Source organism: Mangifera indica, chromosome 18 (genome assembly GCF_011075055.1).
Source record: "Mangifera indica cultivar Alphonso chromosome 18, CATAS_Mindica_2.1, whole genome shotgun sequence".
In the NCBI taxonomy this organism is placed as follows: domain Eukaryota; kingdom Viridiplantae; phylum Streptophyta; class Magnoliopsida; order Sapindales; family Anacardiaceae; genus Mangifera; species Mangifera indica.
The window spans coordinates 10150533-10165379 of record NC_058154.1 but is presented as its reverse complement, the minus strand read 5'-3'; the positions used below and the strand labels follow the sequence as shown (position 1 = coordinate 10165379).

The 14847-nt window shown below is 32.4% G+C and overlaps 2 protein-coding genes and 1 non-coding gene across 5 annotated transcripts; all 3 read right to left on the bottom strand.

Moving 5' to 3' along the window:
* Positions 1-1580: 1580 nt before the first annotated feature.
* LOC123201832 lies at positions 1581-6461 on the bottom strand. 3 transcript variants are annotated; one of them, XR_006498873.1, is made up of 6 exons: positions 4204-5467; positions 3848-3921; positions 3115-3274; positions 2591-2762; positions 2361-2469; positions 1581-2166 (listed from the first exon to the last, which is right to left on the bottom strand). XR_006498873.1 is itself a non-coding variant. In XM_044617395.1 (5 exons), exons 3-5 carry the CDS (start codon positions 2600-2602, stop codon positions 1967-1969), a joined length of 321 nt encoding a protein of 106 aa, XP_044473330.1. In that variant the 5' UTR covers positions 2603-2762; positions 3115-3274; positions 3848-5460; the 3' UTR covers positions 1581-1966. The 3 variants fall into 3 exon arrangements, 1 of the variants encoding a protein (XP_044473330.1); XM_044617395.1 differs by having other exon boundaries at positions 3848-5460; XR_006498874.1 differs by lacking the exons at positions 3848-3921; positions 4204-5467 and adding an exon at positions 6196-6461.
* Positions 5183-5281, bottom strand: LOC123202513. The gene has a single exon (XR_006498985.1). It is a non-coding gene; the product is annotated as a small nucleolar RNA snoR109 (small nucleolar RNA).
* A 1381-nt stretch (positions 6462-7842) lies between the features above and the next one.
* LOC123201566 (protein SAWADEE HOMEODOMAIN HOMOLOG 2-like) lies at positions 7843-12572 on the bottom strand. The gene is made up of 8 exons (XM_044617125.1): positions 12283-12572; positions 10240-10325; positions 10105-10150; positions 9771-10027; positions 9542-9593; positions 8820-8963; positions 8608-8727; positions 7843-8483 (listed from the first exon to the last, which is right to left on the bottom strand). The coding sequence occupies exons 1-8, from the start codon at positions 12334-12336 to the stop codon at positions 8127-8129; spliced, it is 1116 nt and encodes a 371-aa protein (XP_044473060.1). The 5' UTR covers positions 12337-12572; the 3' UTR covers positions 7843-8126.
* Between the last annotated feature and the right edge of the window lie 2275 nt (positions 12573-14847).

Here is a 14847-nt window from a genome sequence, read left to right as displayed (position 1 = left end):
TTAGTTTTTTAAATATTTTTATCTAAATGACAATTTTAACTTTAACTCTACTGGTGAATTTTAACATATGAATGAGTATTTGAGTTTTTGAAAATTAAATAATTTATCTTTTCACTGAACCTTGAGTGGAAAATAGTCTTTTGACGTAAATTAAAAAGCATAATTTAAAGGCCAAATGACTATTTCCCCACTAAGGTTGATGAAATTACAAATTTTCATCCTTTATAATTCAAAAACCAAATTTTCATTCATAAGTCGCTTTATTAATGAATTTTATTTTATTTTTTATAACTATTTTATCATTTTATTAAAATTATAAAATTATCATTATTACTCAATATAAATATCAACTTACTAATATATATTTACTAGTTAAAATTTTGTTACTTAGATTTAAACCAAAACCCTAACAACACCTTAAAATGTTTCGTTTTATTCAAATTTTTTTTGAAGTGAACTATTATTTTTTAAACTACCAATGAGTATATTGAAATTTTAAATTTAAAAAACACTTCAAACTTTTCTTAAATTTTCAAACCTCCATGACAAATTTTATTAATACCTTTAATATTTTTAAAATTAAATTCACCCCAAGTCAAGGATGATAACATGCAAGGTAGATGATAAATCCCCTAATCTTTGTCCTTATCCTTGATATGAGGATAACAAGGAATTCTCATCCCTTCCTATGGAAAAAATTTCTCTTCTTCTCCCCATCATTGTGGGGAAAATTCCTTATTTTTTCTCCTTTCCCTACCCATCCTCGCTAGAAAATTAATAGAATATTTATCAAGTGTTAGAGTATGTTTGTAATAATTTAAAATTTCTAAGGGTTTAAAAGATATGCAAGGGAAGAGACGGGTCAGAGATATATATTCTCGTCTCTAATTAGAGAGATTTTAGTTGTCTCTGTCTCAATCAGGAAATTCTCTCCCTGTTTGGGGAGGGGCAGACCAAAAACCGGTTAGGAGGGTTGAATTATCATCCCTACACTAAACATACATCATTTTGTAAAAATAAATAAATAAATAAATTTTATGTAAAATGATCTTCTTATCTTTTTACTAGAAGAAATTCACTAACAAAAATAGATGACGAGTAAAAATCTAGCTTTTTGAAGGGTGGAAAATTGTCATTGTAACAAACCTTGGGTGGAAAATAGACTCTTGGCCTAATGTAAATCAAAACCATTCAAATTCCTAATATTTGTTAGGTAGGAAATCAGTATCATCTTCTCCCAGAATGCATGTGACATAACTTATATGATGAAAATGAGTGAAGGGCCATGCTTGGACCACTAGTTAAGTTTCTGAAATACTACAGCCTCTTGGAATTTAAATAGGCTTGTCAAATAGCCATTTTGGGCTGGGCTATTTTGGCCCATTTGGTCTTAGTCATTGGACTAAAATCAATAAGAGTATATGGACAGACAATGAACACAAATTTGTATATGAATAATGACATATTATTATGTAATTGAGTGGTTTTGAATTAGAGATAAAACAACATCTAATCATATAATGATGAATTATCATTTGTATACAAATTTATGTTCATTGTTTGTGTACATAATGCTACTCTTGAAATTAATTCATCAGGCTTACAAAGTAAAAGCACACAAACAACAATTAACTGTTTTCTATTTGCATCTAACTTATGATTCATTCCAATTGTTCAACTACACAAAAAGATTTATTCTAAAAGCATTTTGTATAATGTAGATAAGTTCTCAACCAAAGATCTATCCTGTCACAACTACCCCATCACCACTTGAGATTAACCCAAGGCTACCTCTCAAACATTTAGAGTTTCCTAACCTGATTTCTATCATTTACCACTCGCAAAATTCTCTTTCCTATACAAGCTGTTAGTAGAGCTGATTGACAAAAAATGTAGGAAAGGCTTTCTGAATGAGTTAAAGAATCCATGCATAAATGTGAAGGCTTACTGATATTAAAGGGTTCTATCACTGAAAGGAAATTAGTCCGTCGAATTCCAGCACCACTTTACCGGGAATGAGCCTCTTGTCTTTAGCCTCATGAAACTCTTTCTCTTGTGTTATGGGAAATGTTTTGTCCACAGGTATTTTCAGCTTTCTGGCTTCAGACAGCCGACGAATCTCATCTAGACCTTCTGCATCAACCCGCATATATGTGTACGAATATTCTGGACCATTGAATATAAATAAATAAGCATTGATTCAATTACTCAAGGTATAGTAGTTCGCATGCTTTGCATGAGATGTGATTACCACATGCAGAAAACACTCAACATCATTTGTTATTTTGCATAAGAACATGCATTGTTTATTTTTCCAGGAAGCTACCAGGTAAAAGAACCGTGTTATACAATTACAGTACCTATTCCATGAGAATACCAGTATTGAAGCCGTTTCTTCAATAAAACACCTGTAGCAACAGGAAGCCCAACTGCTAGTCCATATGCATCTGCCAGTGGTGTTGCCTCACCCTAAAACAGAGAATAAAAGCATTAAGCATTTATGTGGAAGCCTCTAAAAATGAAGCATCTGAAAATTCCTTTTGCTGGAAAAATGAAAAATAATAATAACAAACAAGCTTTCATCACATACGTGAAGTGCCATATAATGTCCACCCCTCTTCAAAAAATTGATGCCTAATCTTTCTGTCTTTGGTCCACCAACGGTGTCCAATACAGCATGGAACTTCCCCTTTATTGCCAATTCAATGTCGTGCAAATCAGATGCATTTGCTCGCTCATGAAAAACTAATTTGAATCCCCACCTGGTAAAAACAGATCAAGTTAATTATCTAGATACAGAAACTAAATTTATAACCCTCTACAAAACTCAAGTTTGAGTGGGATTTTCTACAAAGAACTCTAGTACAACTAAAAGATTCCTTTTTGGTTAAACTATCAAGCGCACACAAATTTCAAACATCTGGAAAATTGTAGAATACACCAAATCATTAAGTGATAATGTTAGGATCCCATGTGTAAAGTATAAAACTTGGATCCTACATTGAAAAATATGAGCTTCTAATATGAAATTTATATGGTTTTGAGTTTTAAAATCTCAATGGGTAGCTTTTAAGGTGTGATTCTCTCAATGTCCATAACAGATAACATCATTACCTCAGCACTAAAGTCAACTGCTTGCTCAGCACCAGCTGCCAGCACTCGATCAATACTTTTGCTTCCACCAGTAGTAGCAACAAGGCACCCTGCAGCTACTGAAAGTTGAATTGCAGAAAAACCTACAGCTCCTCCACTGCCTATAACTAACAACCTTTGCCTGGGGAGAAGAGAAAAGGATTCAATAACAAGAAATATATGAAATAAAGAAAAAAAAAATAAAGAATATACCTTAAGCATATAGAAACCTTAAAAATGGGGTATTTTTATATTAAAAGACTAACAGCCTTGATATCTAACACATAGATGAAATGAAATAATCCATTCATATATCCATGATAATAAAGACTTGTATGAAGTGTGCACCATACAACAATTAGATAGATCCTGAAAAGTTGCTAACTTGTTTTATTATAAACAGCCCTGAAAAGTTTATGAATTACCACTAAGGGGTTTGAGATATTTCACAACGAAAAAGGGCATAGATTGGAAGAGAACCATTAATCACAAAAGGACCAAAAACACAAGGGAAAGGAAAAAGGGATTTATAAAATAATTGACAAGCCAAACAAATTTCAGTTGACATGCCGAAAAAAGTTAGAACTTAAACTTCCCAACACAGAGAAAACTATAACTTTTTATTCTACTTCATTATAGTACTTAGATATTAACAAAACAAAAGGAATAGAATTTATCAGAGAAAAAAAATTGTGTCTCAGCAAAATCAGCATACCCCTCTGTTATCCTAGCAGTGCCTCTTAAAGCACACCAAGCAGTCAACGCAGCAAAAGGAATTGCTCTTGCTTCCTATAGGAGCATGAAACTATTTAAACTCATGTTTTGTAGTCAAAAGGAATTTAACAGGAAGGCATAAGTAAAATTGTGAATCACTCAACTAACCAGAAGAAAAAATAGGATTTAGGGTGAATAAAGCCAATACTAATTTATGAAAAATTACAACAACATGTAATATGTTTTCAGTTATATATTACAAAAGAAAAGAGAAAGAAATTCTCACTACATGAGTAATTGATACAGGTTTTAGAGTGAGTTCATCCTCTGAAAGAACTGCATAGTCGGCATAAGTACCTCTCACAGCAGTTGATGCAATGCACCAAAAACTTCTTGTCCTAAACTTAGAGACCGTACCAAAGATCCAGTTGCTGCTACTTCACAACTAACATCACGACCCAAAATGAGTGGTAGAAGAGGTTTGAATAGGGAACGACCATAGCCTGACCGCATCTAAAAGCGCAAATCTCAGAACATTCAATATATTATGATTCCAGTACTTCACTATATGTGTCTAACATAGATAATCTTTATCTTTTTATTAATTCCAAGGGTGTCCTAGATTTGCCACTGAATTATTCTGAAACCTAAAAGTGATAGCTATTTCTGATAATGTTCTTGTGATATTCTTCCAAAAAATTGAACTCAGTATATGCTTTCTCAATGGCAATTACATAATAGATTTTGAACTCACTGCAAGCCAGAAAACACCTTCTTCACCAAGTTAAAATGGCCAGGTTTCAGAACACACAGCATAAGGTCATGGAACAAGCACATGTACAAGTGAAGCAGACAAAGATAAGCACTTAGTTATATTTATAAAAAGCACATAAAACCTTCGGTTGATAGCATACTATTACGTTATTTTGTCGACAAGAGAACACTTAAAAATTGACTGGTTGAATAATGATTCAAATGAAAAAAGAAAAAGAAAAAACCCTCATAAGCCTGAACAACCTGTGAAGAATAAAGCTAATATATGCAATTGACCTGTGAAGAATAAAGCTAATATATGTAATTGCAGTTTATAGTTATCCTGAAAGCAACACCAATACCGGCAAGCTTCAAATCAAAGCAGCTTTCCCAGAAAGTGACTTTTTTCTTCAGGTTCAAGTTAATGGTAGATCTTTTAAGGCGGACTAAATCCTATGACCATCTCTCTCTCCCTTTCTCATTCATAAATGAAGGCCTTACAAGCTTCTATCTTGTACTGGGAATAAAGATACAAATGATAAAATTGATATTCAAAGAAGAATATAAAAAACAAGAAAATAGAGAATTTGCGAATTTAGATAAGCAAATTTGTTGGCGGGATTTGAGTAAATCTCTCACAACAACTGGGCAGTAAACTTTAAAGTTGATCTAGCAACAGCTGCTCAGGCAATTCAAGATAATGGGTACTAATTAATTTTCACACCCTTCCCTTGGTACATGCAGCCTCACACAAAAATACCAAAACACCATTTTGTGCAGAATATACACTGAGGTCAAGAATCACAGCGATTCAATTACCAGATGATATAGTTTAATCAACATTAAAAATTTATTTCAAATGAGATATAACCTCTTTTGCATTAAGTTTGTAGTAGTCAGCAGAAGTGCAATTTGAGATTAAAAAAACACTTGATAGTTTGATATAGGTAATACACTTAGGGGAGTTGATAATCTACTTTTTATTATTTACCTTACCTATAAAAGATTATAAAAGATTATAATAATCTTATTATAAAGGTAATCTTACTTTTTATCATAATTAAATCATTTCTCATATTATACCAAGATTATTTAAATAAAATAATATTTTAATATTTTTTATTATTTTCAATCAAATTCAATAATTATTTATAAATATAATAATAATTTATATTCAACAATGTTATAGCTAACATTTATTTATGATAATTTATATGCAATATTTTATTATCCAGACCAAACACACATTTAAGTTACTAATTTAAAATCAATTCATATGTACTTTCCAGAAAAGTGTAGGCATTTTTTGAAAAATGAATAACTTAAAAGAACTCAAAATTGCTTCATATGAAAACACTTCCATACACAACAGTATCAATAGCAGCGAAAACTTTTCATTTTTATAGCAGTACTGAGACTCTACCAAAACAAAATCAGCTATTTCATTCTATCGAACTCAATTGTTCTCTTGACCAAAAATAAATAGAAATATTTAAAAATTTAAATTCATCCATAAAAAGAACCAAATTCTATTCCATTACCAACATTTCCTCAGTAACCAAACAGGCGCTGAACTTAAAAACTCAAATAACTCACTTTCGTATCGAGTGGATTGATAGAGACAGCTCTGGTTCTAACAAGAACCTCATTAGGCTTGAGATCGGGAACCTCCACATCTAGCCGGAGATCCAGGACGTCTGGCCCACCGAACCGCGGCAGCACCACCGCCCTGCAGCGCGTCACCATGGAACGAACATTCTGAAACGACATAACCGAATTATTTATATAAACAGTCCTGTGAGCTTTCAAGACTTGCATTCTTGTACTTGTTCGTGTAGAAATTTGGAAGAAACTTTGTAAGCAATGAATGAGGAGTGAAATATTTACTCAGAGATGAAGACGTGCTAGTTTCTTGCCCGCCCGCGGAGCAGAGCAGGTGGTTTGCCACGTGGCGCAATGATACAAATTCTAACGGTCTAATTTTTTTTCTGCTTTTAAGATTGATTGCAAAATTATTCATTTTGTCCTAAAATAACAGACAAATAACATTGTTTTGTTGAAATGACAAATTTAACCATCAATTCAATGTCCTAAATCAACAAATTAAGGATAAATTTGGAATAGGAAAGGTAAACCCGTGTAAAACATTTGACAAGTACTAATTAAGTGCTTGAAAAGAAGATGCCTAGAGGTGTCAAATATATCATACCGACTGTAACCGGGTCGTCTCAGTTCGTTAGGAAAAAAATAGTCATACCTCAAATTAGGGGTGTTCAAAACCGGTTAACCGAATCACTTTGTCCATTTTTTGAACCGAACCAAATTTTTGGTTTGAAAAAAATCATGAACCGAAACCGAACTGATTTAAAAATTAACCGATTTTGAATCGAACCGAAAATATCAATTAACCGAACCGAATTTTCGGTTAACCAATTTTTGAACCGAATTTTAAAAATTACCATATTTTATTATTTTTTTCTAATTTTTTGAAAATTTATTCAATATTCTATTAATATTTTATTAATTTTTTATTCGATTTTTTAAAAACCGGTTCGGTTCAGTTAACCGGTTTTGAAAATTTGGCAAACCGGTAACCGAACCGAAAATTCGGTTCTTATATATTTTTGAATCGATATCCGAACCAATTTTTTGAATAACCTATTTTTCGGTTAGGATTTCGGTTTAAAAATCGATTCGATTCAATTATCGAATAATTTTGAACACCTCTACCTCAAACCATGAGATAAAACCGTTTCAACACAATATAATGATATAAGACTAATTTTTTTTTTTGTTTCAACACAATATAATGATATAAGACTAATTTTTTTTTTTGTTTGAATAGACCAACTCATCCGGTACGGCTTGCTATTATAGCAAATCAAAAATTTTTTAAAATTAATTTGACATAATTAAAAAATAAAAAATTGATTTTATAAATGGATCAATTAAAAACTTATAAAAACACACTTCAAAGGCCTTAAACCGTGCCCCAAGCCTTGAGTTTTTGTTAAATCAACCCAGCACAAAAGCCCGCCAAGTAGTCGGCTTTGGCATAGCCCAGGAAGCCATGCCGAGATTGACCCGGCATGGCTTATACATTCCTAACACTCAACAGGATCACACAAGTATGGATTCGCTATTTAATTATGGTACTGCTCCAGTATAAGATTTCTGGTCATCTGAAATATGAAACTTGCAACAACATCTCATGATGGCCATCAGAGAAAAAAAGAAAAGCAATACAAAACAAAAAATACATTTCATGAATCATAATGTAAGTTCAGCAATCCAGGTTGCAACTCTTACATTCCAAATTGCAGAAATTACAAGGCCAAATACTGTCCTTCAAAACCGGCAAACCCCAGAATCACAAATATCCAGTTGTCATGTGTTGAGAGAAATGAATGGTATAAGTTGAACAAAAGGCTAACCTAACCAGAATCTTACTCATCTGAAAATGAAAATCCTGTGTAATCACTAAAAAGAAGAAATCACAGAACTGTCGAATAAACCTACATGGAATCTTACATTTTTCCAACAGGGCCACCAGGAGCAGCAGTTGTAATGGCGGCACTAACAGCACTAGATGGAAAAGCAGGGTTGCTGACATTAATACTGCTGCTACCTCCAGTGCTTTTGGGTTCCATTGTTGTACTTTGGATGGCCACAGATACTGGGGTAGCCACCGGGGCTATATTTGCGTCGCCCTGCTTCTGTACAATTTCAGCAGATGAACTTACAACTCTAGGAGCACTGGCTGTGGAAAGATTTACACAACTTTTCTGCTGGTCGGCAAAGCCTGAGTCATTCATAGCGTGAAGTTGCTGCAACCTATAATCAGTTTCAGGCCGACGGCAAACTTTTCTGAGAGGCACAATCTCCTGGGAATGAAATTCAAAAAAAAAAAAAACCCCAAACTGTTATATTTTCATGTCACAGGCAAAATATTATATACTGTCTAAACATACAAGGGAAAAGAGCAAAAAAGAGAGAAAGAACTTATACCTCAGACTGATCGTGATCATAGCGCACCAAAAACCTACAGCGGCAGCCTCTTACATCATGCCTTCGTCGTTGTGCATCGAGTACATGGGCGTCAAAGTAAAGAGCCTGATCTTTTCCTTCCTGAAAATCATTAGACCATTTGCTAAAAAAGTTAACAAGCAGACCCCAATGTATGTAACTTCTCTCAGAGGATGCACAAGCAAATTTCCAACCTGAAAACAGAGTATGAGATCTCCAGGGAGAACAGCAACACATTCAGATGCTTCACATGGGAGAGAACGTTGTCTGACATGCTTTTTTATGTTAACCCATTCATCCTCCTCTGGTCCAAAACCAGCAAACCTAACCTGTACCTCCTGAAATGACCAGTAATATTTTGACATAACATCAGAAGAATTAGATGGGCAGAATGCTATATCTGCAGTTTGAAACTGCTTTTATTACCATGTCACGGAAAGAAGTTAGAAAAAGTCCACCACTTTCCAAATTTTTACAAAATTCAGAGCAGTGTATGGGGCATGACTTAAGTCAGAAAAGGTTTTCTAACTCAAGATTTCATGTTCATACCAATTTTATTTTTGGAAATCTTAGTGATAATTATTTGATGGTTCATTCTATACCTTAATAACAGCAGAAAAGAACCAAGAAATATATGCATCCTTATCTAGAGTCTACCAATCTTTCTCACATAAAAAGAGATCAATAATTGAGATGATATATTTTGGGACAATTTCAAGTCATGCAAACTACAATCACATAACAAATTTTTATTTAAAAAAAATTATCATAACAATAAAATTACAAAAAGAAAAAGCATCTAATCAACATTTCAACAACAAAACAGAGAATGTGAACAGATAAAATGGACATATAAGAAAAAAAAAATAGTGAAAGTAGGAATCTATGAAAAACAGGTACAAGGTCAAAAATTTACCGGTTCAATTGACTCTAACTTTCTATGGGCTAGAAAGGCTGCAACATCGTACCTGAATACAGAAGCAAGTAATTAGACAGATTACAGAAGACACGTTCCTTCAAAAGTTTGATAACTATCAAATTGGATGAGAGAATACACAAAACACAACTAACACCATTCCCACCCAGAATGGCAGGATAGATTATTTTTCTTTTCTTTCGACAAGCGTCAGTCAGGATATACTTACCATGCACCATCCCTTGCAGATTTAGCTTCAAATTCCATAGAAGTATTTTCTGATGCAACTCTCCCTGCATTAGAAACTGGCACAGAAGCAGGCATCGAAGCAGGCACAAAAGCAGGAATTGGAGCAGCTACAGGTTGAGGAACATTCCTTAATGGAGTAGGATCCTCATGTGGCACAGGTGTTGCATTTAACTTTCCTGGAGCTTTACCTGTTTTTGCCCTTACTGCATACCGCCTATTTTGGAACCAATTCCAAACCTATAATAAACCGCCCACATTAATAATTGATTCTAGATTGTTCCTTGCTGTTCATAACTGCAATAAAATAATCTCACCTGCTTCATTTGCACTATGATCTTTCCCTTCCTTTCTGGGGACTCACTACAGTATAAATTTAACAATGTCAATTCCAATTGAATAGAGAGAACAACTCAACAATATGTTACACTCTAGACAGAAATAAGGTACACCTGAACTTCTCTGAAAGAGCTACAAGAATTTCACGAGATGGCATTGTATTGTGGTGTTCTTGCAAAATACCTTCCATCTCCATGACCTATATAAAGAGACAATTATACAGCTTATTATTGAGAGAAATAGGCTTATTAAAAGCCTTAAAGGAAACAAAATTAGTTTCTATTTATGTCTCAAAAGATAGTTCTCAAATTGATAAATGTTCAAATAATAAAATCTCAGATGAAATATGGAACATATACATTCTGCAACTTAAACAAAGAAAACTTTCCTTATCATGAATTTGCATTGCATACTAGCAACCACAGGTGATCCGTTGATGAGCACAATAAATTTGTTGTTTGGGAAGAAAGACATATCTAAATAAACTTCTAAAGATTCTGACTTAAATAATGAATAAATTAGTAATTATACGTAAATGAAATAGAAACCATGGAAGGTTCTCAAAGCATGGAGGAAATCCACATTATTCATCGATCCACAATTAAGGCATATGCAACAAACGTAGTTGTCAAAGACGCACCTAGGTGAGGCTTTACTGAAGGCAATGTGGCCATTGCCTTGAGTATGTCAAGGCAACCGGTGGTCCAAAGGTGATCGCCTTTAATGCTTTTTTGACGCTTTGGAGAAGCTTTAGGCATTATAAAATGCACTTTATCAGCACAAAAGACTTTGGTGATGTCTGAATCAATTTTGAGGGTTATCGGCGAGTTTCAAGGTCGTCATAGAGGTCAACAAGGATTTCTAAGGTTGCCAAAGAGGTCATCGGTCAGTTTTAAGGTCATTAGAGAGGTTGGAGAGATTTAAGGTTTTCGAAAAGATCACCGACGAGTTTTGAGGTTGTTGGCAAGATGGTGACCAAATAATAATATTTAATTTATAATTGTTTCCTTTATTAAAATTTTACACTTGCCACATTAAATGCAACCACCTACCAACTTTTTATTTACCAATTTTTCTTCTTTTTCACTTAACCCTCTCCTCCATTTTCTTATTCACTCATTGTCCCTTTTAAATTTTTTTATCACCTTCAGTCCAAAGTAGGCAGCTTCGCCTTGCTTTTTTCACCTAGGCAATAGGATCCCTCATCACCTTTAAGCACTTTTTGCTTATAACAACCATGCAACAAAGGATGAAGTCATGGACAAAAAAGAATTAAGCCATTAATGTCAAGAATCTCAATAATCATCTAAAGTTAAGAAGACAAAGGAACTAAAAGTTAAACCGAACCAATCAAAACGATTCAGTTTATTAACAAATAGGATCCCTGCTAGACCTTACATGCACTATACAACAAAAAAGAAAACAACAATGGCGCTAAATCTTTGTTTAAAAATTTGTTCCTAACAAAGGCTTTCCCAAGTCAGTACCTATCTTTGGAAAAACTACAATCATCAAATAAGTGTTTCTAGCTTCATTTTACGATTTATGTTCAAAAGGAAAAAAAAAAAAAAAAACAACGAAGGTGTATTCTCATTTTCATCTACAACTTTTACTACATGACTTTAGAACAGGGATATAAAGCACAATAAACTTCTTAAACCAAGAAATCAAAATTAAACAACAAAAAGGCCAGCATTAAACACTGATCACAAATCAAGATTCCCCAAGTAAGAACTAATCCATTGAAGTATCATCTAAGCTATTTTAAACAACACAAACCCTTTACACAAACAACTTACTTGAAATACAATTTTCGATATAAACCACACAAAACAAAATCGAAATCCAGAAAATCACTCAAACAAAACCCAAAATCTCACTAGAACGGCTAATACTTTCAACAATAAATCATAAATTCACATTTTCTCTCTTTTTCACAAGACAAAACAAATAGACATTCATGCATCACATATACCCAAAAGATTTTTTGAATTAAATTAAAACCCAGAAACAGAAACGGATAAAACATAATATATAAGCGACCCCAGATTACATTACAAACTCTAAATTTAAATTTCAAAGCAATTCCACACATTCAACGGATTGAAATACAAACAAAAATATATGGAGGGAAAAATTGAAGAAGAAGAAAATACCTCAGTCTGAGTGAAGCGGAAGGCGGGGCCTCCATTGCTGGGGGGTCGACCCATGTGTGAAGATGAAAAATGAAGGAAAAGAAGAATGTCAAAGTAAATAGAAACGTAAACAAGTTTGAGTTATTAGTGAAGTGGGTTTAATATGTTAAAGAAAGCCAAGTGGGTGGGTTTGTGTTTGTGGGGTTTTCATATTTGTCTTTGAAAAGGCGAATCAGACAGGCTCAGGCTCAGACTCAGACTCAACTCAACCGTCTCTCTTTTTCTCAGGTGATACAAAAAAAGCACGCCCTCACCACATTTATATGCCTTCCAGGATTTATTGTTTTCCCGATTTATCTTTTGTTATGTTGTAATATTACATATACCTCTTTAATTATTTTATTTAGTGAAAATCACGTATTATATTATATATTAAAATTTTAATTTTTGTTATTATATATTAATATCATATTATTTAATATAATTTTTAAAAAATAAAAAAATATAATTAATATATTATTATATTAAAAAATATCAAAAATACTTATGAAATTTTAAAATTTTTTATATTTATTTTTTTAAAATATATATCAATTCATATTAATAATATATATTATATCATAAAACACATACAATATGATATATATATATATATATATATATATATATTATATTATATTAATTTAATATATTTTATAATACATATTTAAGATATTTTTAACAAAAATAATTATTATTGGTAAGATATTTTTATTAATTAACAATTTCAATTTTATAATAATTATTATAATTCCAATACCATCAGCATCAGATACAAATGCATCAAAAGAACGGAGGAGAATTATCTTACGAATTTTCTGCTTCGCTGTAACAGTGTCTCCATACGATCTCTTCTTTCGTCTATTGGTTGATGGCAACTTTTCTGCGATTCACTACATCGACGGAGCTGATTTAGCTGGCCGGAAAAGTAGCTTCCAGAAGTTTAATAAAAAACTTTGGCAAAGTTAGGAAACTAGGATGCCGTTGCAGCATGGTAAACAGTTGGAGCTTCTTTCTTCTTTTGTTTCCTTTTGGGCCTGCGTTTCATCTGCTTCTGTTTTAGCCTTATTTAATCCTATGCGATCTTCTTCCGGTGTTTTCTGGCTTTCAAATAAAGCATCATTGCAATACAAGCTCCCGAGGAGTACAAGAGGATTTTATTGGACTAAGAATTTTATTGACCGGTGTGATTGATTTCATCTTAGAAGATCAGTTTGGATTAAGTGAGATTCCTCGCCACAAGAAAAAAAAACAAATCATCGCAGCAAGAGCATCTCCTACCTGAAAATAAAACCTTCAAATTCACAAAGAGAGGTCTAGTTCTCTTGCCTTTATCATCTTGACGACAAAATTTTATCAGTAATTACAATCACTGTGTGTTCGGTCTCTTCTTCAAGTAACTAACTGCTTTAGGCAGTAAATGGGGCAGCCCTTCTGAAGCTGAAAATGTCTGTAACTCCCATCTTTACCCTCCACTTCTTCAGTTATCATCCTTAATGGTGGGATGTTTTCTAGGTTTCACGAGAGGGGTCCGACTGAACAGATTTTCGATCCATACCTACACCATTTTACTGTGAAATCAGGATCCCTGAAAGCTTTTTCATTCAAGAACGGTTCCGCAACAAATCAACATTAGCAAAAGGAGGTTAGTTTTATATTCCACAAATTTATGGTTTTAGTCCCTATTTTGTATATTATGTGTTTGTGTATAGGCAGAAATATAATTTTATGTCCAATATCAATATACTCATAGTTATCAATATCCTACGATATATGATATGTATTCTATGATATAAGACGATATAAGTAAAAAATGATATTTATCATAAGATGTATGAAATTAATATGATATAGTGAACATATCATATAACACGATATATATTCTACGATACAATGTTTATAACAAATATGGAGCAATACACTTTTAAAAGAAAATAATAATGTAATAGGGGGTATATATGAGAAATTTAAATTTTTTAAAGTATTTGTGATATTTTTTAAAATGATAACGTGTTAATTAATTTTTTTTATTTTTTTAAAAACTGTATTATACGATATAATTCAATATTTGATATATAATATAAAAATTAAATTTTTGATATATAATATGATATGCAATTTGACTATCATGAATATGATACTAACATTTGAGAAAATGTTACATAATCTTTCACTAGCGAACGTTATCAAATATTGAATATCATAATTATTTTAGTTGTTGTATATGTATGGATATAATTACATATTCAATTGATTTTTAAACAAAAGCTCAAAACTTTACCTATTTTTTTGTAATTAGTTTGTTGTTTAATTTAAAATTATTTAATCATATAATAATATGTTATTTATATATCTATTATATATATAAAAATATAAAAATATAAATATGTATATACTTTTATTGCTTACCTATGTCATACTATTCATGATACCTTGGCCATCTTTATTCTATACTTTTTGAAACATATATTCAGGATTCTGCATTCATGGAAAGCTGAAGCTTGGTCCATAATTTGGAGCTTCTGATAATCTTATGTTACCCTACAG

Coding starts and splice junctions, on each gene's coding strand:
- LOC123201566 (XM_044617125.1), bottom strand. CDS start 12,336: ATGGGTCGACCCCCCAGCAATGGAGGCCCCGCCTTCCGCTTCACTCAG. Junction 10,326..12,282: donor TCCGCTTCACTCAGACTGAG/GTATTTTCTTCT, acceptor CTCTTTATATAG/GTCATGGAGATGGAAGGTAT. Junction 9,594..9,770: donor TCTGCAAGGGATGGTGCATG/GTAAGTATATCC, acceptor TTCTGTATTCAG/GTACGATGTTGCAGCCTTTC.
- LOC123201832 (XM_044617395.1), bottom strand. Junction 2,167..2,360: donor CTGGTATTCTCATGGAATAG/GTACTGTAATTG, acceptor TCAATGGTCCAG/AATATTCGTACACATATATG.